Source organism: Colletotrichum spaethianum (genome assembly GCF_022836535.1).
Source record: "Colletotrichum spaethianum MAFF 239500 DNA, contig04, whole genome shotgun sequence".
Classification (NCBI taxonomy): Eukaryota; Fungi; Ascomycota; class Sordariomycetes; order Glomerellales; family Glomerellaceae; genus Colletotrichum; species Colletotrichum spaethianum.
In genome coordinates, this window is record NW_026054774.1 from 1,204,146 (window position 1) to 1,228,096 (window position 23,951).

Here is a 23,951-nt window from a genome sequence, read left to right on the forward strand (position 1 = left end):
TCAAGGAGAAATATGTTTCTCAGTGTTGGGTTCGCGCGTGGAACTCGGTAGTAGTAATTGTGTGATACAGCGGCCTTTTGGGCCTCCTGGTATTCATATCAAGGGCCTTCTACGAGGTTTTAATAGTAAACCTAAACCATGGTTACGGATCCATCGCAAACGACCCGAGGACATGAGCAATCGCGTGTTGTGACTGAGCATCACATGCGATGAGAGTTTGCTAAGGAAAACCTAGGGTGTTCGGGTTCCCGAAGGCTAGGAGCGGGCTGCCTTCGGACGACAGGGGTCTTCCCGTCGTCGCCGGCCGGGCCATATCAGCGTTCAAATGCCATTTCTGGAGCTGGAGCTGGCCGTGGTGTTCCCCACCCCAGAGGATCCCCGTGGCGTTTCACGGTCTCTGTGAACGCGAATCCTTAGCTCAGCAGGGCGCAGCCGAGTCGAGGCAGGGGCAGCGAGCTGTTGAGCTGGTGCTTCTTCCTCTTCGCCTTTGTTCTCATTGTCTTGGAGAAAAGCTCGCAGTAGTGCAATCGCCTTCTCTCAATTGAGGACGACAGCTCATTCTCATCGACTGCTATCCAATCGCTCCCAGCGGCCCTTCGGACACAAACGACGGCAATCCCGCGTTCCCCAAAGCAGATCCTTGTTTTCCAGGGTACCTGTCACACACCCACCGTTGACTTGCTGCGGTACGGAGGACCTGCGTCAGCTTCTGCCCACTTGGTTACCGGGGCGGCAGAGAGACAGAGCGGGAGAGCTAGCTGTCCTGATTCCCCGTCCTCGACAGCGCGCGCGCAACTGCAACTGCAACTTCGATCTGCAATATCGAGGTCAAGGTTTCCTCTGCACTACTCACGACTCTGGCGACGGCTGTACGAACTTACAACCCGATAGCAACTCGCCGGTCACTAGCGATTCAACAGCGCAAAAAGTCAATTGTTTCGACCATCCTCGACTGACAGACGACATACGACGGCGCCCGGCAAGGTCTACTACGGCACCTTACAACCACGACGTCAAAGGTCGCGAAACCCACACACAAACACATCGCACGTATCGTCGCAGCCCGATAGCCCGCCATGGCGCAAATATTCCTCGACGTGCTCTACTCCTTCGGGAACTGCCTGAACTGCTTCCCCGGCTCGCCAACGCTCAAGATCAACAGCCGCAGCTTCAAGATACTCCGTCTCCTGGGCGAGGTAAGCCCTTGTTTCTCCTTCTGCGTTTCCCCCCCAAATATGCGGCTGCATCTCTCTCACGAGGGAAACGTTGGCCGAAATCAGAGAATGTAAACTGACGGCACCATCACGCAGGGCGGCTTCTCCTACGTCTACCTCGTCCAGGACACCCAGACCTCGGAAGAGTTCGCGCTCAAGAAGATCCGCTGCCCCTTCGGCGCCGAGTCCGTCGCCCAGGCCATGAAGGAGGTCGACGCCTACCGCCTCTTCGCCCGGTCCCCCGGCATCATCCACAGCGTCGACCACGCCATCGCCACCGAGCGCGGCGGCGAGCCCGGCTCCAAGACCGTCTACGTCCTGCTGCCCTACTACCGCCGCGGCAACCTCCAGGACCTCATCAACGCCAACCTCGTCAACCACACCGCCTTCCCCGAGCGCAGGCTCATGCTGCTGTTCCTCGGCGTCTGCAAGGCGCTCAGGGAGATGCACCATTACACCGCCGGCGGCGGCGGTGGGCAGCCCGGGGTCGGGATGGAGAGGATGGAGATGGGCAACGGCGACGAGGAGGACCAAGGCAGCGGCCCCAAGAGGAAGAAGAGCGGGAAGAAGAACAAGGGCGGCAAGCGCGTCGCGAGCATGGCCGCCGCGGCGGGCGCCGACGACGAGGACGAGAACGAGCAGCAGAGGCCGCTGATGGAAGGGGAGACGCCCGGGTCCGGCGACGTCAAGTCGTACGCGCACCGGGACATCAAGCCAGGTACGTCGCCTCAAACCCCGACCCCAAACGGACCGGACTGACAAACTTCTCCCCTTAGGAAACATCATGATAGACGACTCGGGCTCGAACCCGATCCTCATGGACCTCGGCTCCATCGCGCCGTCCCCGATCCCCATCACCTCCCACTCGCTCGCCATCGCGACCCAGGACACGGCCGCCGAGCACAGCACGATGCCCTACCGCGCCCCGGAGCTCTTTGACGTGCGCACCGGCACCGTCATCGACACAAAGGTCGACATCTGGTCCCTCGGCTGCACCCTCTACGCCTGCCTCGTCGGCAAGTCCCCCTTCGAGGCCCGCTCCGACGAGACGGGCGGCTCCCTCAGCATGTGCGTCCTCGGCGGCGACTGGCGCTTCCCCGACGAGGGCATCAAGCGCACGGGCACCAGCGGCGGCATGAAGGGCAAGGCCGCCGCGACGGCCGACGCGGGCGCCTCTGGCGCTGGTGAGGTCAAGATCAGCGAGCCCATCCGCGACGTCGTCAGGAAGTGTCTCAACGTCGAGCCTACCGAGAGGCCAGACATCAACGAGCTCATTGACATGGTCGAGAGCGTTATCGAGGAGCTGCCTCAAGACGGGTCACTGTGAAGGGCGTAAAAAAAGGGGGTGGAGGGAGAAACTGATCATCAATGAGGCTGCTTGGTTCGTGTATTGTATAATGATGTCGATCTTTCCCACTGTTCCAAAGGGGGAATACGCAAGGCTTCAAGTCACCATGGCGTTCGGGGGCGGCGCATGTAAGGAAAGGAGCTAGAGACCCATTCTGGATTTTTTTATAAGTGTTTTTACATAGGTATTCGCACGTCCGAAAACGCCCCTCAGCGGGCGCAAATGACCCCTCGCCTTGTTCCCATCATCATGCATTTCCAATCTCAGAATTCGAAGCCGTCTTCATCCCCTGGGGTGGCTGGTTCATCAATCTCAGCTTCGTCTGTCGCACATTCGTGGTCGAGACCGCAATCGCTCAGGTTCGCACCCTACAGCTCCAGGCGGTACGTTGCGATTTCAAAGGGCCGCAGTGTAATCGGAAACCTTCCGTCCTCGATCTTGATTTCCTCAATGTCGTCCTCCAACAAGTTGCTCTTGAAGACGCGCTTGACGTCCCAGGTAGTCTCGATAACGCCCCTGCTCTGGCCGCCGAGACTGTCGTACACACGCAAGATGACGTTGCGCCCCTTGCGCTTTGGAAGCTCACCGCGAGTCACATCCTCATCATCTTCGCCACGCTTCACGGTGTCAAGGATGAGAGAGCCGTCCCCGGTAAGCTTGACGGGGCTCTTGTTGAGGGATGCCTGTACAGCGCTGGGCGCCGACAAGAGTCTCAGAGGGTTGTTGAAGGCATATGCTGCCCGGACGGTCGAAGAGCCCAAAGATCCCTCGTGAGGGAAAATTGCCCAGCGGATTTGATGGGTTCCCATATCAGCATGAGCGTCAGGGGCCTTGGGCGACCGCAGGAGAGACAGGCGCTGCAGGTTACCGACGGTTGCGAAACCATACTTGCTATCATTCAGGATGGAGACGCCGTAGTTGTGCTCGGAAAGGTCAGCGAAACGGTGACAGCAGACTTCGAACTTGGCCATGTCCCAGCTGTGACACATTAGCGATTGTATATTGGGAATCAAAGAAAAAGACGCACCTTGTGTTGTAGTGAGTAGGCCGCTTCACGAGACCATAGGCTGTCTCGTAAGACGCCTCGGTGTTTCTGACGTCGACGGGGAACTCGACCTTCAGGAACTTCATAGACTCATGCCAGTCGACTTCGGCGTGGCACTCAACCCAAGACTGTACCCCCTTCAAGGCGGCGGAAAGCGTGATCGTAGACTTGATTGAGCTCTCCTCGCTGACTTTGATCTCGGTGGTCAAGCTGACACGATGCGCCTTGTGCTCAGAGATCGAAGTCTTACCGCAGCGGAGCTCCTTTCTGGTGTCGAGGTGGTAGACTTCGACATCCCAGGCTTGCCAGTAGAGAGGCTTGTCATCGAAAATGACATACTGGTTAGCCTTGCCACCCTTCTCAATGACCTCACGGTTGGCAACACGGTCGTAGAGAGAAGTGATGGTTCCGTCCTCGACCTTGACACGAAGCTGATCGTTCTGCAGCACGAAGATGCCGGCGCTAACTTCTTCAACAGTGACCGCTGGCTCCTCCTTTGAAATCTTGAAGGGGCGAATGGCCAGCAATTGACCCTCGCCACAGGCAACGCCAGCTTCCGTCTCGGAAAGCTCAACAACCTCCCGTCGATGCCAGGGGAGAGTGTTCAGGGCGACAGTCTCGTTGATGCAGCCATTGGTGATGGCAGACGCACCGAACACGCCGTGGATGTCCTCCAGAATCTTCTTGCCGGTCTTGAAGACCATGTCATAGAGCTAAGTAGCCGAGTCAGCACTGGTAATCTCGTGGCCATACTTTTGTGACTTACCTCATCCGAATCATCGTAGCACATCTCAATAGAGCTGCCTGGCAGGCAGTCGTGGAATTGGCAGAGCAGAACAGCCTCCCACATATCATCGATCTCCTTTTTGGGATACTTGTAGTTCTTGCCATTCTCGCTGAGTGTCGCGATAGTAGCAAGCCATTCAATCTCCCTGAGCAAAGTCTCGGACTTGCGGTTGTTGAGCTTGTTGTTCGCCTGCGTAGTGTATGTACCGCGGTGAAGCTCAAAGTAGAGCTCGCCGTACCAGGTGACGAACTGCGTAGCCTTTGGCTCGAGCTTGTTGAAAAAGTCATCGACACTGTTACCCATGTGCACTCTAGGCAACATGCCAACTTGATCGGATATACCGCGGCATCTACGGAGCTTTTCGAGGTGCTGCCAGGTCGGGCCTCCGCCACCGTCACCCTTGCCAAATACGAGCAAAGAGGTGTGGTCTTGGTCCATTGACTTGTGCTGGCTGACACTTCTCTTCACATCGCCAAAGTGGGCTTCGGCAGTGTAGGTTTCCGAGGGCGGCATATGACAGATGACTTGGCTTCCGTCAAGCGCAACCCAGTTGAAAGTCGTGTGTGGGAATTTGTTGATATTGTTCCAACTGAGCTTCTGGGTAAGGAAACGGTTCATGCCAGCAAGACGGCAGAGCTGAGGAAGCTGGGCCGAGTATCCAAATGTATCGGGAAGCCAAAAAGTCTGGCAACGCTCGCCAAAGTTACTTTCGAAAAATCGTTGGCCGTACAAGAACTGCCGGACAAGGGATTCACCACTGGGCATGTTGGTGTCGTGTTCGACCCAGCTACCACCAATGGGGTGGAATCTGCCTTCCTTGACCTTCGTCTTGACGCGGTCGAAAGCATAGGGATACAGCTCCTTCAACCACTTGTACTGCTGGGCTTGCGAGCAAGCAAAGTTCAACTCAGGGTATCGATCCATCAAGTCGCACTGGTTAGACCAGGACCTGACAACCTTGCGCTTCGTCTCAGCCCAGGGCCAGAGCCAGCAGCTGTCGATGTGGCAATGGCCGACACCGTAGACTTGAGGCTCCTTGTCGGTGCTGTAAACCTTGTGAGAGTCAACATCCGGACCCAGGTACTCTTTTGCGATCTTTCGACACTTCAGAATAGAGTCCTTGTTGCCGAGCTCAAAGGCCTCGATTACTTCAGTGGCAACCTTGAGAGCCTTGTGCTGTTCCCAAGAGTCCTCGGGGAACTCACGTGCGGCATCGCCAATGATCCAGATATCAAAATAGAGTGCTCGTGCCTCGGGGTTGACAGCGACAATGTCAGCTTGGCCAAGTCGGAAGTACTTGTTAGGGTCTGGGGGCTGAATCGAGTCTCCGCCAGGGGCGTTTCCAAACATGCCATTGCAGGCCATCTCAATGTAAATAGTGTGCTCTTTTCCGTCCCTGAACTCCTTGGGCAAAATCCATTCGGTTCGCTCGCCGCCACCAGTAAGACCCTGGAGCGGCTTGCCGTCCTCGGTCCAGACGAGACCCTCGTTGTTGGCATCCCAGTGGAGTTCAAGCAGGTCCTTGTCGCGCAGCTCTTTCGGAACGGTCAAGATGACCTTGAACCAGTGGGTGGACCACGAAGGTCCAAACCAGGCGCCAACCTCGGTTTTCTTGAATTCGTGCGAAACAGCGTCCTCGAAGGTCGGACGGGTGGTGTCGGGTGCATCCCAAACGGATAGCTTAACATGAGGCTCGCCCGATGCGGTGCCCTCCTTCATCATACTATGGTGCAAGTTAGCGGGACGTTCCCCAGGTTTACGACGGGGCGTCGGTGGGGGGGTTACGCACGCCAGGAGGTTGTGCTTCTCCCATTGCCCGCCGGAGTAGAATTGGTTAATTCTGTCCTTGTAGAGCTTGGAAATCCATTGTCCCACAGGTCGAGAAGCGAGAGCTGGGTAGGAGCTCTTGCTCTTCAGTTCTCTTCCGCCACCCATAGTGGGCTGTCCTGTCAAGCTGTTGAGCAGTTGCTGTCCGGACTGTTTCAACTGATTGAGAGGGCCGGGTGGAGCTGAGCGATTGTCTAGTCGACGATTACGATAAAGCTCCGATAAGTGATGATGATTTGGTCGCGGGAGTCTTGGGGATGGGCCGTCGCCTTTCTCAGCAGCTTGGGAAGCTTTGAGGGCGTCGTTGAGATGTTGCTTAAGGGTTCTGGGGTCGTGATCACTGCGAAGGAGAGGTGTTCACGTTAGCTTTGACCTCGGGATTGTCTGAAAGCAGAGACGGACTCGAAGCTCTTGGGGGGAAGCTAAGGTAGAGCACGGGAACACCCCTGCGGTAGAGATAGGCGGGCAGTGAAACACAACCAGTAGGAGCGTGCGGGGACAGGCCGGTGCGATCGAGAAGAGAAGAAGTGCGGGGAGGTTGGGCCTAAGGGGGGTGGGTGGGCGTGTAATGGATGGTGACGCAGCCATCATGCGATCCCCCTCGATTAGCCGGGACGCCGGGGGAACTGCTCAGCGGATCGTCCACCACTTGGAATACCTGTCTTACCTCATTTTGCCAACTATTTGATACTGCGTCCAGCGGCTGAGGCAGTGACCTAGGTGGTATTATAGGATCGAGGACGGAGCTTGGTAATGGAGCTTTAGTTCGATATTATACCGAAACAGTCGGTATGGGTACGGCACAGGAGGCGGTTTGGTAATGGAAAGGATATCCGAATGGTAACCAAAAAAGGAACGAGGAAGAGGCTTTAGCGGACCGACAGCTGAAGGTCTTGCAAAGGGGCAAAGCTTGGTAGTCTGCGATGCCCAAGGATGAATACAGGCGATTGATGTAACCAGAGGTTGAGGCAGCCGAGTTGTGGTGTAAGTCGCTTTGGGGGACTGCCACTGACTGCACTCGACCGGCTTGACTCGTTGCTTGCAACTGCCTTGAAGAGACGAATATGCTGGCTTTGCTCTAATTCAACCCACATTGACCATCAGCTACTTGGCTCCTGCTGTGGTTGAGACAGTGTCAATGCGATGCAAGTCGTAAAACTAGCGCGCGGGGCTCTGTATCACCGACAGCTGCCCAACCATGGAATGCAGTGTTACGCCCCGTACGATGCTAACATGGTCTTGTGAATTCAGTATGCAGGTGCAGTTACACCAGCACTATCCATGATGCAGTAGAGCTGCAACACTGGCAGACATCGGCTTGAGTAATTGTCGGTTGTTGTCAACCGAACGCATGCCTAGAGACCTAGTGAATGTCCGGGGGAGCTGTAAAGCGGGCATGAGGTGCAACTCGATTACGTATTTCTATCACATGAACTGCAGGTGAATCGATTGTCAAATGCAGAGCATTCAGCTTTCTTGAGCTTTCCACCCCAGGTGCATCGAGAACAGTCAACAGACAGACATTGCGGAAGAGAACCAGTCTTGTAGGACGGGGACATGGGGTGCAGTGCAAGCGAAAACGATGGACCGGTTCTCAACGTACGACACTCAATTAAGGTTTGTCCCATGTCGTTAAGACCGTCTAGGCCTGGGACGATGTTCGCATTCACTTTTGTCTAGTGAGTTTGCGGTTTGATAATCTGCGTAATGAGACGAACTTGGGTTCTCGCAGAAAAAAAATGTTCGCCTTGTTTTCTATTGACGTGGTGCTGGATATATATACTACGTGCAGAAACAGCCAGGAAGTGAGGTATGTAATCGTCCAGGGTAAATAATCCAATCATCACATCATCGCCCATGGTCCGCCGTTGAACGCCACAGAATGAGAAGGAAAAAAGTAAAGAAGGTGAGAAATAAGAACAACGCCCCCCCCCCCCCCAAAATTAAGACGACAAGCCAGAGTCCTTGGCGCGGCTTTCCGTACCGGTGCCCGTACCGCGGTGAACAACCTCGGATCCGGCCGCTTCCTCTTCATAATCGTCATCCAGGTCCAAATCGTCTTCATCGTCTTCGTACTCTTCACCCTCGCCATCCTCGAGTTCATCCTCCATGGGCTGGTCGAAGTCGTGGTCTGCCTCGCTCTCGCTCTCACTCGCATCTTCCTCGAAGCCGAGCACGCCGAGGATGGGCACCTCGATCTTGCGGTACTGGCTCCTGATCATGCCGTCGGCCATCTCGAACAACTTGGCGTCCTTGTCTGGCGGCACCTCCCGGTCCATGGAGAAGTGGGCCTCCTCTTGGTCAGCGAGGTCGTCGAGCCCCGGGACGTGCGCCGATGACAAACCCTCAGGCACGTTCATGACCCAGCGCCGGACCCCTTCGCCCTTTGTAACGCGGGACCGGGTGCTCTGCGCTCTCAACCCCGTCCGAAATTGCCGCTTTTGCCTCCGGCGTCTCCGCTGGATCCGGTCGCGAATGTACCACGCCACCACCAACATGGCCGCCTGCATCATCTCTTGACACTTTTGCCTGTGCATGTTGGCCCAGGCCTGGCATCTCTGCTGCTGCGCGTTGGTGATGGCTTGACACCGTTGTTGGTAGTAGGCGGCGATGCGTGAGACCATGGCCATGTATCGGGGATCCATAGGCGGCTGGTTCGGGTCTGCTGCGCTCGCGTTGGGAGTCGACGTTGGCTTGGGCGGGGCGGCCATGGACGGGCTGTGTTTTGGTGATTCCTCCTTCTTCATCGTTGTCGCGACATGGTCGTTGGAAATGTTGGCCTCGGCGGCTTTGCGTTTCAGTTGAGCTGATAGGGGAAGTGCGGGTTTTCGGAATGAGACATGTTCGGGCGGAGGCGTGACGGGAGCTAGAGGGTTGAAGTTGAAGGTGGGTAGATGCGCCGCCATAGAGGGTGGTTTGTTACGAAGCAATTTTGCTTTATTGTGGTACTGTGGTATAGGTGTGTGTTTGATATCGCGGATATGGTGTTTTCCAGCGCCTCTTTGCTGGTAGGCAGTGCACGCTCGTCAGGGAAACGAGGAGAGAGAACTTGTCCGGTTTCCAACTCGAAGCAGTCGCAGGAGACACGGTAGTAATAGTAGATTAGGATGGATCAGGCAGCTGTTGTCGGGGTGTGTTGGGAAGCGGCGGCAGTAGTAGTAGTGCTGGCAGCGAAATCAGACGGATAAGGGTGTGTCTGGTATAATTGGGCTCCGCTGAAGACAGTTGGACATGCGAGAGTGGACGTATCAAACCAAGTGTTCGTTAGGAAAGGAGGGGGGAGAAACGGGGGCACAGAAATAGAATTATATACCTACAGGGCGATATTTCAAATCCAGAGGGCGACATGACGGCGCATGCTGCCATGTTGGGGCCAAGGGTCTGGCGATAAATTTGGAGAGTGAGCGGGAATGGGCTGAGGAGGAGTCGAAATCGGCCGATACCGAATGGCAACCGTGCCGGACTTTGGGGGCCTGGGCCGGTACGTACCCCGCGTACCTCGATGCTGTACGGCGGGCGGGCCAGGTACTTTCACCGACTTCGCGAACCTCTTCTTAGCCTAACTCCGCTTACAACGGCCATCCCGTGAGCTGCCGACATGCCCAAGTGACAGACAGGACTCGACGTCCCTCTTTTCTGTCTCTTGTTTTTCTTCCTCTTTCTTCTTCCGGCCCGGTGCGGGCAGATTACCAACAGACAAATTTGCCCGGGGCACCGTCCCAAGCGGTTGATGTGCGTTGGCATCTTACACGCCGCAGCACCCTTCCGGGCCCAACCTCATTACACATCTCATCACCCTCACCCGGTTTGGCCTCCCTCGTCTAAGCGTCGTCCAGTTGCTTGGTATGGCATGCCTTAATCCGAACCACTCGTTTCCTCATACTCCCGTGTCGATGATTTCTACGTCCGTATCCACATGCAATGATGATGCCCCTCTAGCAGCAACTGGCAGGCCAAGCACCCATCACATGTATCCATGCCATCTCTATAGTCAAACTCGTGCAACGTAGACGCAGCATGCCTTTTCTCATCTCTTTTCCTCCACGTTGGGATCCCGTACGGGCCCCGGCATGCGATTCTATCATCGATGCATCATCTGCACAAGATAAACAGCCCATGGCTTCCCACTCAATACCGCACACATCCATGACACCCCCAGCAGCTCTCCCAGTGCCATAGCCTCGTGCCTAGATTCCAGAACGTCAATGCGACGCTACCCTTCGAGAGATGCCAAAAGAAATCGGGGTGCTGCCATACACCGGAGATAGAGTGATCTGGAGTGGCGGCATCCTCTGCCGTCTGCCCATCTTTGGTTGCCTCCAGCCCACAATCGTCCGCTTTACTGCGAGCACTTAGCTGTCCCTATTGGGAAGGGAGAACGCAGCTGTCCCGTCGATCCCAATGGCCAGCGAGCCACGATATGGCCATGGCCAGTGTGTTATGATGCGACCCCCTCCCTGTCAATCTCGACATGACGGTGTTATCATTCGACCCTCGCCCACATGGCAATGCATTGCAGCAACAGCCTCACTGACAGTCGGGACATTCGACTGCTTTTTAGTGGCTGGCTAGGCGCTGCGAGTGTTGGTATGTCTAACACACTGTGGTTTCTGCCGCCTGAAAGGTCGACTAGTGTAGCTCAATAGTAAGACGTCGTGGCGTCCGTTCGCTGCCGGAGCGTTCCGTGCCCTAGGCAAACCCTCCCATGGCTACCCGAGATGTCCATCCTAGCATATTGGCATGCGGCCCATCAGGCTTCCAGCTTCCCAAAGAGATGGAAAACACAGTCACTCGTTCGTCGCCGTACTGTCGTCCACACATCCCATCCCCATCTTTATAATGTGGTTCTCGACTCCAACAGGCCTTCACCACTGCCCTTCCTACGTACGACCGGTCCAACAGGACGACGCTAGGCGAAACAAACTCTCGTAAGATCATGATGCACATCAGGCCGGTACCCGTTACAACGACAATGCAAAGCACCAAACACCAGCAAACACCAGCAAATATCAGCAAACAGGAGCAAACAGCCACCGGTCATCGCCCCTGATCATTTGCCTTCTTGGCTTGTTCTTATTCAAGACTCTCGCAATCACTACAGATCCTTTGCGCAGCACATCTTGCTTACACAACTCTGACAGTACAGGACCCCTAATCCCGGCACCGTACCTTTTTTTTTCTTTCCTTCTCTCCATTTAACCCCGTTTTCTTCTCCGCTCACATGGCCGCGGTCTTGTTTTGCCTACGTCCGGCTGGCGACTCTTCCGTGATGATTCCGTTACCGCCGAGGCTTGCTAATCATGCTCGCTGTCGGGTCGGCATCAGTTGTCGTTGCTCCAGTCGCCCTGCCCGGTGCTATCTTGGGCCCGTCGCGTTTCCGAATTGACTCGCAATATTCGTACAGGGCACTCGCCTAATTCTATCGCCGATCACAACATGTCATTCTATGTTGTCTACTTCTCGCCATGCCCCGTCCCGTCCCATTTAATCCCATGCCACGCCGCATGCCATGCCGTGCTACCTTACTCTGTGCCGTTTGTCCAGCTATCAAAAATGCGAACCAAACCCGGGCGCCTGGACCATCGGCCCCATAGGGCAGTTGGCAGCACACTGGAGCCTGTCAGACACGCCTACTTCGGTCCTCCTTCACATTTCAGTGCTTCCACCTAGGTAGTAGTTAAATCCCAATGGGGCCCGATCGACTTGGGTGGATTCGAGCATCGTCCCGAAAAATCTCGCGATACCACACGTCCACACTCCGCTCGCATGATTCCCCTTTATCCCATGTCAACCCCGATTCTTAGTGACACCCCCGGTCAATTACCCAATTACCTAACATTTCTCCTGCCATCATAGCACCAAATTCTTTGCTGTCCTGCTGTGCCGGGACTTTCAGACCGGCAAGCGAAAAAAAACCCGGTATCGACGTCACATCCAAACAGCTCACTTCATGAGATGCTCACATGTTGGCCCGGTCACTCGTCACCATCGCCTGTCATGATCTGGTTCCCCCGCTATCGACAACCGCCCGATCGTATCCTGCCTCCGCATTACACCTCCGCCTGCGCCGCGTCCATGGAGTGAGACGCGGTTCCAGCTTCAGCTCTGGCCGCGAAGCCAGGGTTGCTAGACTGCCGCGTGGGAGGACAAAGACAAGTTGGCACGTTTCTCTCTTCGTCAGGGGCAAGAAAACAAAGTCGACAGTGAAGCTTGTCGATTTACCTCAGGGAGCTCTGCCGCTGGATCCCCAGCCCGCGCAAGATGAGGGCCCAGCTTACCCAACTGTCGTGCTGCAAGCGCGTCGCAACATGCAAAAGTTTGACAACTGCGTACTCCTAACGCGCGTTGGCGGCTTTTACGAGCTGTATTTTGAGCATGCCGAGGAGTGCGGCCCTCTGCTGAACCTTAAGGTCGCCCAGAAAAAAACGAATGCTGGGCCAGTTTCCATGGTAAATTTCTTCTCTTCTCATCTCGGCGTCGTGTCCATTCCGGATATACGCGCGCGACTGGCGTCATGTTCTTTGAGTCTGATGTGCAAATTTATTCTATTAGGCCGGTTTTCCTTTCTTCCAGCTGGATCGATTCCTCAAGATCCTGGTACAGGATCTGAATCGCTATGTCGCCATTGCTGAGGAGTTCCCCAATAACGCGCCAGAGAAGGTAAAGTCTGGTGGGCTGATGCACGATCGCAGGGTTGCTCGTATCATCACGCCAGGAACCCTGATTGACGAGAATTTCATGGATCCCTATGTCAACAACTACGTTCTGGCAGTCCATGCGACATCAACCCAACCTGGGGGAAGGGTAGACGGGGCGGTGGCGGCATCGGCAGTAGCAGCAGAAGAAGGGGGAGTCCCAGGCTCGTCACATTCAGCCGCTGGCCGGGACGTGACGCCGGTAACTGGTGACCCAGTCGTACCACCACAGCCCCTGGGCCTTGCCTGGCTGGACTTGTCTACTGGCCAGTTCTACACGCAGACTACCGATCTCTCGGCGCTGTCATCGATCCTCTCAAGGATATGCCCCAGAGAAGTCGTGCTCGAAAGCGAGATCCAAGCCCAAGCCGACCATGGCTTGCTTTCCATCCTCGCCGAGGACCGCCACCTGGTCACTTACAGCTCCTTCGGCGAAATCAGGCATCTTTCTGATTGGGCACCCATGCTCGAGAGCGACATCCCTCAGGCGACGCGCGATGCCTTCACCGAGGGTGAGGTGATGGCCGGTAGCCTGTTGCTGCATTACGTCAAGGAGCAACTGCTGGGCCTGAGCATGAAGCTGCAGCCGCCGATGCGACACGAGAATATGCAGATAATGAGCATAGACAAAAACAGCATGCGCTCGCTGGAGATTAAGCAGACGATCCGGGATGGGAACTTCAGGGGTAGCCTCCTACATGCGATTAGACGAACAGTTACCAAAAGTGGTGCCAGACTCCTCAACGATTGGCTCAGCGCCCCGTCGACATCACTCGACGTTATCAAGCTCAGGCAGGACCTCGTCGCCCGCTTCGTTGAGGAGCCGGATCTGCGCGATGCCGTTGTCTTGCTACTACGCCGTAGTCATGACTCTCAGCGGCTTGTTCAGAAGTTCGCCCTAGGAAGAGGGGACCCAGACGACCTGGTGGCCCTGGCCAACACCATCCACGCCACCGACAGTATCCAGCAGCTATTGGCAGAAGCCGCCGATGAGTCCCAATGCCTCGCGCACATGACGGCGCGGCTGAACCTCAAAGGCCCCCTGAGGCTTGCGCGCCGAATCAAGGAGGCCATCGACGAGGAGGGCATCGTCCACCAGCACGAGATCGAAGAGAGCGAGGCAGGGCAGATGATGGCCCTCGCCCAGGAGATTGTCAGCACACAAGGCACACAAGACGACGCTGCTGTCCTCCCCAAGGGCGCCGCGGCGAAGAAGAAGCGCCCTACTTCGGTCCGAGAGGCATATGCCGACGACAACGAGACCTGGATTATGAAACCCAAGGCCAGTCCGGTCCTTCGACAACTCCACGCTGACCTCGCCGTGCTGCACGCCGAGAAGGAAACCCTCACGGAGGCCCTCCGTGATGAGCACGGTGCAACCTCTCTCACGCTCCGCTGGAGCCCAGCCCTCGGCCACTTCTGCCACATCAAGGGCAAAGACGCGCGTTCCATCGCGTCCAACATCAGAGCCCTAAGCTCCAGCAAATCGACCAGCTCTTTTCATGCCCCAGAGTGGACGTGCCTCGGCCAGCAGCTCGAGCACGCCCGGCACAGCATCCGCACCGAGGAGCAGCGCGTGTTCCACGCCCTCCGCGCCGCCGTCGTGCTGAACCTCGTCAAGCTGCGCCGCAACGCCGCCGTTCTCGACGAGCTCGACGTCGCTACCTCCTTCGCCAAGCTCGCTGTCGAGCAAGGGCTCACCCGGCCCCTCCTCAACAACTCGACGGCCCATACCATCATCGGTGGCCGGCACCCGACCGTCGAGGGCGGACTCCGCGAGCGAGGGCGCAACTTTGTCCGCAACGACTGCCTCGTCGGCGGCGGCGGGAGCTCCGCCGGAAGACTGTGGCTCATCACGGGACCCAACATGGCGGGCAAGAGCACGTTCCTGCGACAGAACGCGCTCATCACGATCCTCGCGCAGGTCGGGTGCTACGTGCCCGCCGACTACGCCGAGCTGGGCGTCGTCGACGCCATCTTCAGCCGCGTCGGGTCCGCCGACAACCTGTACCGCGACCAGAGCACCTTCATGGTCGAGATGATGGAGACGGCGCAGATCCTGCGCGGCGCCACGCCGCGGTCGTTTGTCATCATGGACGAGATTGGGAGGGGCACGACGCCCGAGGACGGCACGGCCGTGGCGTACGCGTGCCTGCACCACCTGGTCACGGTCAACCAGTGCCGGACGCTGTTCGCTACGCACTTTCACAAAGTGGCGGACCTCGCCATCGCAGCGGGACTTGCCCGTGATGGGACGGGAGGCGTGGAGATGCATTGCACGGACGTGGATGAGGACGAGGACGGGGGTTTCGTCTATGTTCACAGGTTGCGCAAGGGGGTCAATCGGCAGAGTCACGCACTCAAGGTCGCGAGATTGGCGAATATGCCAGGGCCGGCAATCAGTGTTGCGCAAAAGGTTCTTGGTATTTGATAAGAAGCACTAGCTAGACGTCACTCGGAGCATACGGCGAACGGGGGACTGGACATGAAGTCACTGGACGATATGTAGGCATGGGGAGTAACCTGTAAACTTTTGTATGTTAGCCATGATACCCAATTGGAAATAAGGCTGTACAATAGCGGGAAAAAAAGACAAAGATTGAAATGCTCCCTCATAGGGTGGTGATGTGTTTGTCATCAAGTAGATCAGGGTTAAAAAGCTCTTGAACGTTTATATAATCATCGGAAGCAGGTAGAGAAACAGGACGAAAAAAAGTAAAAGCGACTAACCTTTTCCATGTTGGAGAGTGAATGCTCACTAGCATGTCACATCACCAAGAAGAGTTCAGGGATCAAGTTGTTTTTTGCCGTCAAATGCGATATGCTTGATTGACCGGCAACCCATCTATAAAGCCTTCAAGATTCACGTGTCGTAAACCCATTCGTAGCCCAGAGAGTAGCCGTAACATCACCGATTTCCCGTTATATTTAGTCGCTGGACGGAACATTAGCAAGTGCAAAAACGGGTAGTGGGTTGGGGAAACATACAAGAGACCGCCGAAGCCGCCATCCTCGTCAGACTCCTCCTCCTCCTTCTCATCCTCCTTCTCGGCCTCCTTGGTCTCAGCAGCACCACCGGCAGCAGCAGCGGGGGCAGCGGAGGCGTAGGCATCGGGGTTGGCGATGCGGTCCTTGAGCTCCTCAATCTCGGGCCACGAGATCTCGGTCTCGATGGCGACAGCGAGAACGTTCTTGTAGCCGTTGAAGAAGGAGTGAATGACGGAGGGCAGGGTGGGGAAGTTGATGGCCAGGGAGACAGCGGCGATGGTGGTGATCGCGGTGCCGAAGGACTTCAGGAGCTGCTCCTCGCCAATGTCAAGGACGTCGGCGGGGAAGGTGTTGCCCTGGTCGTAGACCTGGGCGATACCCATACCGTAGGTGAAGGGGGAGATGTTGAGCATGTTGAGGAGGGTGGCCTCGGAGGGGCCGACCTTGTTGTTGGCCTCAACGAGCTTCAGGTCCGAGACGATTTCAATGGTACCACGGGCAATCTTGGTGGGGACACCGAGGGCCTGGAAGAAAGAGGTCTTGCCGGGCTCCATGCCGGTGTTGCCAGCGGGAATCCAGACATCGGAGGGGGCGACGGCACCGGCACGGGCAGGGGCAGCGACCTTGTTGGCGAGGATCTTGTCACGGATGTCCTTGAGGTCACCGTTGGTGAAGACGAAACCAACGTTGCCCTTGACGAAGGGCAGGAGACGCTCGTACTCGGGGGAGTCGGGGATGAAGGTCTTGAGGGCACGGCGAACCTGGAGAGGGATTAACACGCGCGTCGACTTGGGGCGCGTCGCGCCGACCAAAGGCCACGACGATTGGGATTTTAACATACCATGGTGTTCTTACCCATCAGAACGACACCCTGTCCACGGAGGGACTGTCTGATCTCGTGCATCTGCTGAGAGCTGACATTGTCGACGGTGACGATGAAGATGGACTTGTACTCCTCGAGCAAGCCCTTGAGCTTGTCGAAGTAGCCGGCCTTGTTCGCAGATTTGCCCCCCATATCTTCTTATTTATGAAGGCAGGTTGTTTAAGGGCAAATGAAATTTTTTGGTGGTGGTTGATGGGATTTGGGTATCAAAAGTTGATGTGTTGTAGGAGAGAAAAAAGAGCCTCTCTCCCGAAATTGAGCTTTTTGCTTCACCAGCCGAAAATTCCTCTCTCGCCTGCGACTGTGTGCTCCGGGCAGGCCCAGGCGCCGTCCCGTTAGGGCAACCGATGGGGTCTAGAGCCGAAAGCGGACAAGCGCGGGGCAGTTGCAGAGAGAGAACGGTGGCCCGAGCTTTAGCAACGATACATGTTGCATGTAACTTTTTTCCCTGGTCTCCAAGTGGTGGGGCAGTCTTTGCAGCTGCGGATGAGTCCAGGAGTGAAAGTTCTACTTGACCTCATTCCCAGTGTTCAAGAAACCGCAACTTAGCCCAATTGAGCCGGGACAACTCGCGAGAAACCTCAGTCTCACAATGAAGGTCCCCTACAACTGCCTAGAGCCATCTGGCAACGTCGTCTTTGCTGCCCGGGGCGGGAAGATTCACTCCTTCAGCCTGGAGGACGGTTCTCATCTCTCAACATGGAAGCACCCTGATGTTGAAAAGGTGAACGCCGCCGCCGCTTCGGCCGCCGCCTCAAAGGTTGAGATCGAGGTGAGCTCGGGTGTACCTACGCCCTCATCCCCGACCAACAATGAGGATGGCCCCCCTGCCAAGCGTCAAAGAGTTGAGAGCACCGAAGAGGAGAAGGGAGACGGGGATAGTGAGCAGGCCAAGGATGGCGACGCCATGGTCGTTGATAGTGAACCCGCGAAGCCCCAGGATCAAAAGAGAGACAGGAGAAAGGGGAACAAGCAGATGAGGCGGAATAACAGGGACGGCCAACAGCAGCAGAACAACCGCGGCGGCGCATTTGCAAGAGTCCCAGACTACCCCGTCATCACCATCATGACGACGACCAGTGACGGGAGCCACCTGCTGGCCATCTCAGGTCACGACAAGTTCCTTTGGGTGTTTGAACATGACGGCAAGGGCAACTTGAAAGAGCTGAGCCAGAGGTACGTTGCCCAACTTACACCGACTTCTAAGCTAGTCCTTAACACCATTCGTAATAGACAAATGCCCAAACGCCCCTGCTCAGTCCTCATCTGCCCGGACAATCAGACAGTCCTGAGCGCGGACAAGTTCGGCGACGTCTACTCCCTGCCCCTAATCCCCTCGGAGGCTACCGCAGCAGACTCCACGGCCCAGCCTGATGCCGCCGGCTCGGAGACGGCTTCCCCGGCGCCGTCTGCCGCCCCCAAGCCCTTCAAGCCCGAGGCCAACCCCCTGACGGTGCACTCCAAGAGCAACCTCCGCGCGCTCCAGAGCCAGCTGCGCGAGCAGCAGAAGTCGAAGCGCGACGCCCCCAAGGACCAGCCGACGTTCGAGCACACGCTCCAGATCGGCCACGTCTCCATGCTCACGGCGCTGACGCTCGCCTCCAAGGGCAGCCGACGGTACATCATCACGGCAGACCGCGACGAGCACATCCGCGTCTCGCGTTTCATGCCGCACGCGCACGTTATCGAGGGTTTCTGCCTCGGTCACGCAAACTTTGTCAGCGCGCTCACGCTCCCTAGCCAGGACGTCTTGATCTCGGGCGGCGGCGACAGCGAGCTGTTCGTCTGGGACTGGGAGGCTGGCAAGATCTTGTCCAAGTTCGACCTCCTGGAGCAGGTCCAGCAGGTCGAGAAGGAGGCTTCCAAGGTTGCCGTTTCTCAGCTCCTCTCCGCCGCGGTTACGGCCAACGGCCTACAGGTCCCTGTGGTCCTAGCAGTGTGTGAAAGGTATGTTTAATTCGTCTTGTTTCCGTGATGTTAACGGCGGTTAACCCCGAGCCTCAGCGTGTCTGCCATCTTCGTCCTCCGTCTCTCGGAAGAGAATACTTTGACCCATGTCCAGACCATCTCCACCCCCGGAAACCCCCTTCACGTGGCGCCGGTCGCCAGCGACAGCTCCCTTACGAACATCCTGGTGGCCATCGACCCGGCAGAAAACGACAACGCACCCAATGGGATCGTGTCGTTCAGATGGACCGGCGCCGCCTTCTCATCACAGGACCTTGGGATCCAGGATGCAGGTGTTAATGAAGGCGAGTTCGACATGTCGCACGAGCAGGTGCGGAAACTGCTGTACAACACCGAAGACTTGCGCAAGCGAGGGGAGGACGAGCAAGGCGACGAGGCAGAGCAGGGAGAACAGCAACAGCAAGAGGAGCAGGCGCAGGACGGGGAGCCGACTGAGGCGTCGTAGAAACACCACCTCGTCACTAAACCTCAATACAATCCATTTGCAAGCAGAGCAAAGCGCATTCATCATCAAATCGATTCAACGGATTATCCTCTCTATGACCGTGAACGCCTTCCTACCAAGTCTCGAATGTCCGTCGAGCGAAAGAAGCCAAGTAATGTTTTTAAAAACGCAACCGCTGGACCAGGTTTCCCCTGTTATTCTGCTGGCCCAATTGTAACCAGCCTCCATTCTCGACGAACCCGACTCGGCGCGTCTAGACCAGGCGTCGCAGCCAGTCGGTTGCCGCCATTGTGCGAGCGGCCTCCGAACAGCATACCCCTCTACCATTTCCATGCAACCGTTTCCATCCATTCGTGACTGGGAAAATATGCATTTCTGTTCTGTGGAACAGATGTGAAAAGAAGTGTCTCGACCCACGCCCCCCACCACGCCGAAGATGCTCGTAATGTCATTTTCATCGAAACATGTTGTTTACTGGGAAGCGCACTGCACGCGCTCGGCACCGGGGTGTCCATCTTCGTCGTCCTCGTCCATGGAGCCGCCGGCACCGCCAAAGACACTAGCCTGGGAGGTGTTGTCCAGATCCTCGAGGTCCGCGGGCTCGGTCATAGCCTCAGGGGGAGGCACGGTCTGCAGCGAAGGGGCAGGAAGCAGCTTCTGGAGAGCCTCGAAGGCGGCGGGGTCCTCCGTCCAGCCCTTCTCAGGGAACTTGACGTTGAACTGGATGTAGAGGTTTCCGAAGTCGTGGTGTCTAGGAGAAGGCATACCCTGGCCACGGACCATCTTGACAGCGTCTGGAAGGAGTCAGTTAACGTGCGTATTTGACGCCTTGAAGAGGGATCGCCTTACCTGGTGCAATAGCTTCACCGGGGTGGATCTCGATGCTGAGCCACCTCTCGTCAAGGTGCTCAATGTAGATGGTTCCACCAGCCAGCGCGGTCACCAGCTCAATCTCGCACTGGTACAAGAGGTCGTCATCCTTGCGGGTGAAGCGGGGGTGGGGCTTCTGCTCGATCTCGAAAACGACGTCACCGGCCTGGATGCCAGGGGCCTGGTCACCCTCGCCGCGGAACTCAACCTTGGTACCGCTTCTGACACCACGGTCGACGTGGACATGGAGAACCTTGCGGTCGACGATGGTCTTCTTGCCGTTGCACTGCTTGCAGCGGTCCTTGTCCTTGATCGTCTCACCCTCTCCGTTGCAGTCGGGGCAGACAGTCTGGAAACGCTGGATCATGGGACCCATCTGTCTCATCATGGTCTTCATGCCGTGACCATCACAGCCAGCGCAACGTTTAACGGCGCCTTCCTTTCCACCACGACCCTCACACTTGGGGCAGATGACGGAGCGCTGGAGAGCCAGCTTGGAGATCTTTCCACGGTAGACGTCCTCGAGGGAAACCTTGTGGGTGTGGTGAATTGTGCGAGCCTTGGGAGGGCCACGGTTGGGCATGCCGCCGCCGCCGCCGAACATTCCGCCGAGACCGCCGCCGAAGCTGCCAGAGCCGAAGAACTGAGCGAAGAGATCCTCGGCAGCCATGCCACCACCGCCGCCAGCACCGCCCTCAAGACCAGCCTCGCCATATTGGTCGTAGATGGTGCGCTTCTGGGAATCGGAAAGGATTTCGTAGGCGTGGGAAATCTCCTTGAACTTCTCTTCCGCATCGGGGTTGTGTGCGTTCTTGTCTATCGAGCCCACGTCAGCAAGTGTGTATTGAGACGGCAGAACCGTGTTACATACCAGGGTGGTACTTGAGAGCATTTGTCTTGTACGCCTTCTTCAATTCCTGCTCGGTAGCCGTCGGCGCGACCTGTATCCCGCGTTAATACTCCATTCCCATCACTCCGGATGCTTCGCTGTGCGACGTACGCCGAGGGTGTCGTAGAGCTTGGTTTCTTTAACCATGTTGCCGGTAGGTAGAGTGATCCTTATCTAAGGCCTTGGCGCTGAAGTCAGAGTTGGAAGTAGGGGGTCTATAGAGGGGCCTGCAGAAACCATAGTCAGTCAGCCAAATGAATCGAAAAAGTTTGAAGGGTATCGTGGCTCCTCGTTCGCACTTGCACGTTCTTGAACGCACAAGAATGGCTGGGGAGATCACGAAGAAAGGCTTTGAAGGCCTCGAGGCTGAGCGCGCCAAACCGATACAGGTAAATGCAAGGCGGGATCAGGCTGGCAGGCAACAAAACAGCTGCGATTTTGGTTTGCGCCGCAGGATGCAACAAAGGTCTTACTCACTCTTTGAAAAAAGGTCGACAGAGACGATTTGCGCAACTGGGTATCTGGTGTACGTAAACTGGAAAGACGTAGGTTGTTGCAGGGGAGAAAGAGATGGGAAAGAGTCGAGGGGGAGTAGTAGCCGGGCTGGCGAGGAAGTTATTGATGGCTAAGGTTCCTGGCGGGGAGAAATACGGTGGAAGTGTACCTTGGGCTGGGTGGAACCGACGGCGCTAGTGACGGGACACTGGGACGCTGGATTTTTCAAAATAAAGGGAGGAAGCAGGCAAAGCAGGCTGCAAAGGCGGGTCGCCTTGCGCATTTCCCGTACCCAAATGGCCCCAAGTTGAAATCGATGGAAGAAGATGGAATTCTTTTCAGCCACTGTGGCGGTGCTGATGATGCAATACCTGCAGCGCCCTTCCAGGTCCGATCCGAGGGGTCCTTGGACCCTGATCCGCCGGGCTCCAGAAATGCTGTTTGTCCCAGCATCCAGGGGTCTCCCACCGCAATCCATGCCGCAATTCACCAAATTCCAGCCTGATTGCCCTCCCCTAACCCGCCCCGAAGCCTATGCTTATCCCATGCATCCGATGTCCGACACAAGTATCCCCTTAACAATTTTCCCACAATCTGTTCCCCACCATCCGACGAGAATCTCAGGCAAGCGGGGCCGAGAAGTGGATTTTTCATCCGTCATCGTTATCCTGCTGGAGTGTAAGTAATTGCAGTGACCTTCGTCCACGGACTTTACTCCTGGTCGGCGATAGCCCCAACTAAGGCGCTCCATGACTTTGAGCAAACGAGCCTTTTACAGGGCGATGCACCGTTGGCTCTCACTAGCCACAAGCTCAATACGCAATTCATTCTTTGATCTTCATCTCCTGCACTGCTGAGATGAGGCAACACCCCAATCTCGTAGCCCATCAAACGAACACGTGTGTTTGCTTACATGTGTTTTGAGCAGGCTCATCAGATGTCTGAAGGGACAGCTCGAGACTGCAGGTCACAATATGCAGGCACCCCAACAAGATCGGCTTAGTGGTTTACCACAGCTTGATCGGACGTTGTTCCTCTTTGCATTATTCTCACTTCGTCCTATTATATTGGATCAAGGATGTCTCTTTCTCGAGGCCTGCAGATCCGGTGACGTTGCCAGGGTTCTGGGGCAAAAGAACATTGAGTCGTGCATACAGCCTGGTACCATCATCTGAAATAGCCGATCCCGCAGGCGTCTGTGATCTGGAGCAGACGTAATGCCAGTGCGTATCTTGCAGCGCTTAGCAGCTGTCGTCCTGGGAATCACAAAACGAAATAACTCAGCCCAAGGGCCATCGTCTAAGGCGCGCTCTGTGATACAAGCCAGTTCAGCATGGCTCGAGAGGCTTCTAGTTGAGATTAACTGACAGACCGGTAATCACGTTTCTGCTGCAGCAGACAATTCTGACAACTACTGTAATTCAGAGTGACCAGCACATGTACATCTGCTGTATTCGCTAACGCATATACCGTTGTCGGACGGTGATGGCCTCACTGACGTCAGGAACGGTCAAGGTTTCAACGTGGAGAAGCACCCTGAGTGTACCGTAACTGGCTGGAGACTTACTAAAAACCCTGGTGCCCCAGCTTTTAAGCGAATGGTTTGTCGCAGTTTCGATAGCCGCCGAAAAGGTTCGAGAACCATCGGTGCCCCAGGGTAGAGGTCCCTCCTGACGAGGTGCCTGTGGCTGGATCAGCTGTTGCCTTGTAGAGTCAAGTCTGATGATTTGGCCAGGTAGTCTTCCGGCTATCAAGCCGAAATTTCGACTGGTTTCTCAGCCCTTCCTAAGCGCTGTATGGTTCAGTCTACGAATGCTTTGCACATTGGGTAGACATCGCAGGGACAGACAGGCCGGAGACCCTCCCTCTGTCTTGTGTATAAATCAGGGTCCACCCAGCTCCGGGACGGGGCCGAAGGACTGGTTCGACAGAACATGGTTGCTGTAGTCAACCTACTGTTCTGCCATGTGGAAAGCGAGGATAACAGTAAGTCACTGATTCAAGGATTGCATCATACACTAGTTGGTTGTCATCTCGCCTGTCTCGCTTTGGGGCTACCACAACGACCTCCAGCATCCTTCAGCGTGGCTCTCTCTGCAATATGGTAGCTTCCTTGTCATGTAAGCTTTCGTAGCATCAACCCAACAACCGAACCTCATTAGGAAGCACATCAATGCCTGGTTGCCACATAAATCATGGATAGGACTCGGCAAGGATATGATATACTGGGCAATCTACAGTAAAGCCTGCCCTAAGGAGCGTTACTATTGTTCGAGTAGCGATCGCAGTATAAACGAGGGATTAGAAACGCACAAGAATTTCCAAGTGAAATGGCACGAAACGTTCTCTCGAGCGGATAGACAGAGAAGTCGCACATGGGATAAGTTGAGGAGCAAGAGGAGTTGGAAAGTGTGGGGAAATTCGAACATCTCCGTCGTCTGGCTCTCGGCTTCGATGCCACCCAATCAGACACCAGGGATTTCAATGTCATCGATAC

At 56.1% G+C, this 23,951-nt stretch overlaps 7 protein-coding genes across 7 annotated transcripts; 3 read left to right on the forward strand and 4 right to left on the reverse strand.

Annotated features, from left to right (window-relative positions):
- Positions 1 to 1,076: 1,076 nt before the first annotated feature.
- ColSpa_02363 (serine/threonine-protein kinase ppk23) lies at positions 1,077 to 2,541 on the forward strand (the record flags this gene model as incomplete). The annotated part of the gene is made up of 3 exons (XM_049268575.1): positions 1,077 to 1,196; positions 1,311 to 1,932; positions 1,991 to 2,541. The coding sequence occupies 3 exons, from the start codon at positions 1,077 to 1,079 to the stop codon at positions 2,539 to 2,541; spliced, it is 1,293 nt and encodes a 430-aa protein (XP_049124532.1).
- Positions 2,542 to 2,930: 389 nt separating this feature from the next.
- Positions 2,931 to 6,329, reverse strand: ColSpa_02364 (alpha-mannosidase; the record flags this gene model as incomplete). The annotated part of the gene is made up of 3 exons (XM_049268576.1): positions 2,931 to 3,540; positions 3,590 to 4,320; positions 4,374 to 6,329. The coding sequence occupies 3 exons, from the start codon at positions 6,327 to 6,329 to the stop codon at positions 2,931 to 2,933; spliced, it is 3,297 nt and encodes a 1,098-aa protein (XP_049124533.1).
- A 1,835-nt stretch (positions 6,330 to 8,164) lies between these two features.
- ColSpa_02365 (uncharacterized protein) lies at positions 8,165 to 9,127 on the reverse strand (the record flags this gene model as incomplete). The annotated part of the gene is made up of 1 exon (XM_049268577.1): positions 8,165 to 9,127. The coding sequence occupies one exon, from the start codon at positions 9,125 to 9,127 to the stop codon at positions 8,165 to 8,167; it is 963 nt and encodes a 320-aa protein (XP_049124534.1).
- A 3,402-nt stretch (positions 9,128 to 12,529) lies between these two features.
- Positions 12,530 to 15,347, forward strand: ColSpa_02366 (protein MutS 1; the record flags this gene model as incomplete). Its single annotated transcript, XM_049268578.1, has 2 exons — positions 12,530 to 12,670; positions 12,795 to 15,347. 2 exons carry the CDS (start codon positions 12,530 to 12,532, stop codon positions 15,345 to 15,347), a joined length of 2,694 nt encoding a protein of 897 aa, XP_049124535.1.
- A 497-nt stretch (positions 15,348 to 15,844) lies between these two features.
- On the reverse strand, positions 15,845 to 16,919 carry ColSpa_02367 (60S acidic ribosomal protein P0; the record flags this gene model as incomplete). Its single annotated transcript, XM_049268579.1, has 3 exons — positions 15,845 to 15,851; positions 15,905 to 16,665; positions 16,746 to 16,919. 3 exons carry the CDS (start codon positions 16,917 to 16,919, stop codon positions 15,845 to 15,847), a joined length of 942 nt encoding a protein of 313 aa, XP_049124536.1.
- Positions 16,920 to 17,379: 460 nt separating this feature from the next.
- ColSpa_02368 (tRNA (guanine(10)-N2)-methyltransferase) lies at positions 17,380 to 19,200 on the forward strand (the record flags this gene model as incomplete). Its single annotated transcript, XM_049268580.1, has 3 exons — positions 17,380 to 17,963; positions 18,021 to 18,734; positions 18,792 to 19,200. 3 exons carry the CDS (start codon positions 17,380 to 17,382, stop codon positions 19,198 to 19,200), a joined length of 1,707 nt encoding a protein of 568 aa, XP_049124537.1.
- Positions 19,201 to 19,671: 471 nt separating this feature from the next.
- Positions 19,672 to 21,106, reverse strand: ColSpa_02369 (mitochondrial protein import protein mas5; the record flags this gene model as incomplete). The annotated part of the gene is made up of 5 exons (XM_049268581.1): positions 19,672 to 19,994; positions 20,050 to 20,278; positions 20,603 to 20,886; positions 20,942 to 21,011; positions 21,071 to 21,106. 5 exons carry the CDS (start codon positions 21,104 to 21,106, stop codon positions 19,672 to 19,674), a joined length of 942 nt encoding a protein of 313 aa, XP_049124538.1.
- Between the last annotated feature and the right edge of the window lie 2,845 nt (positions 21,107 to 23,951).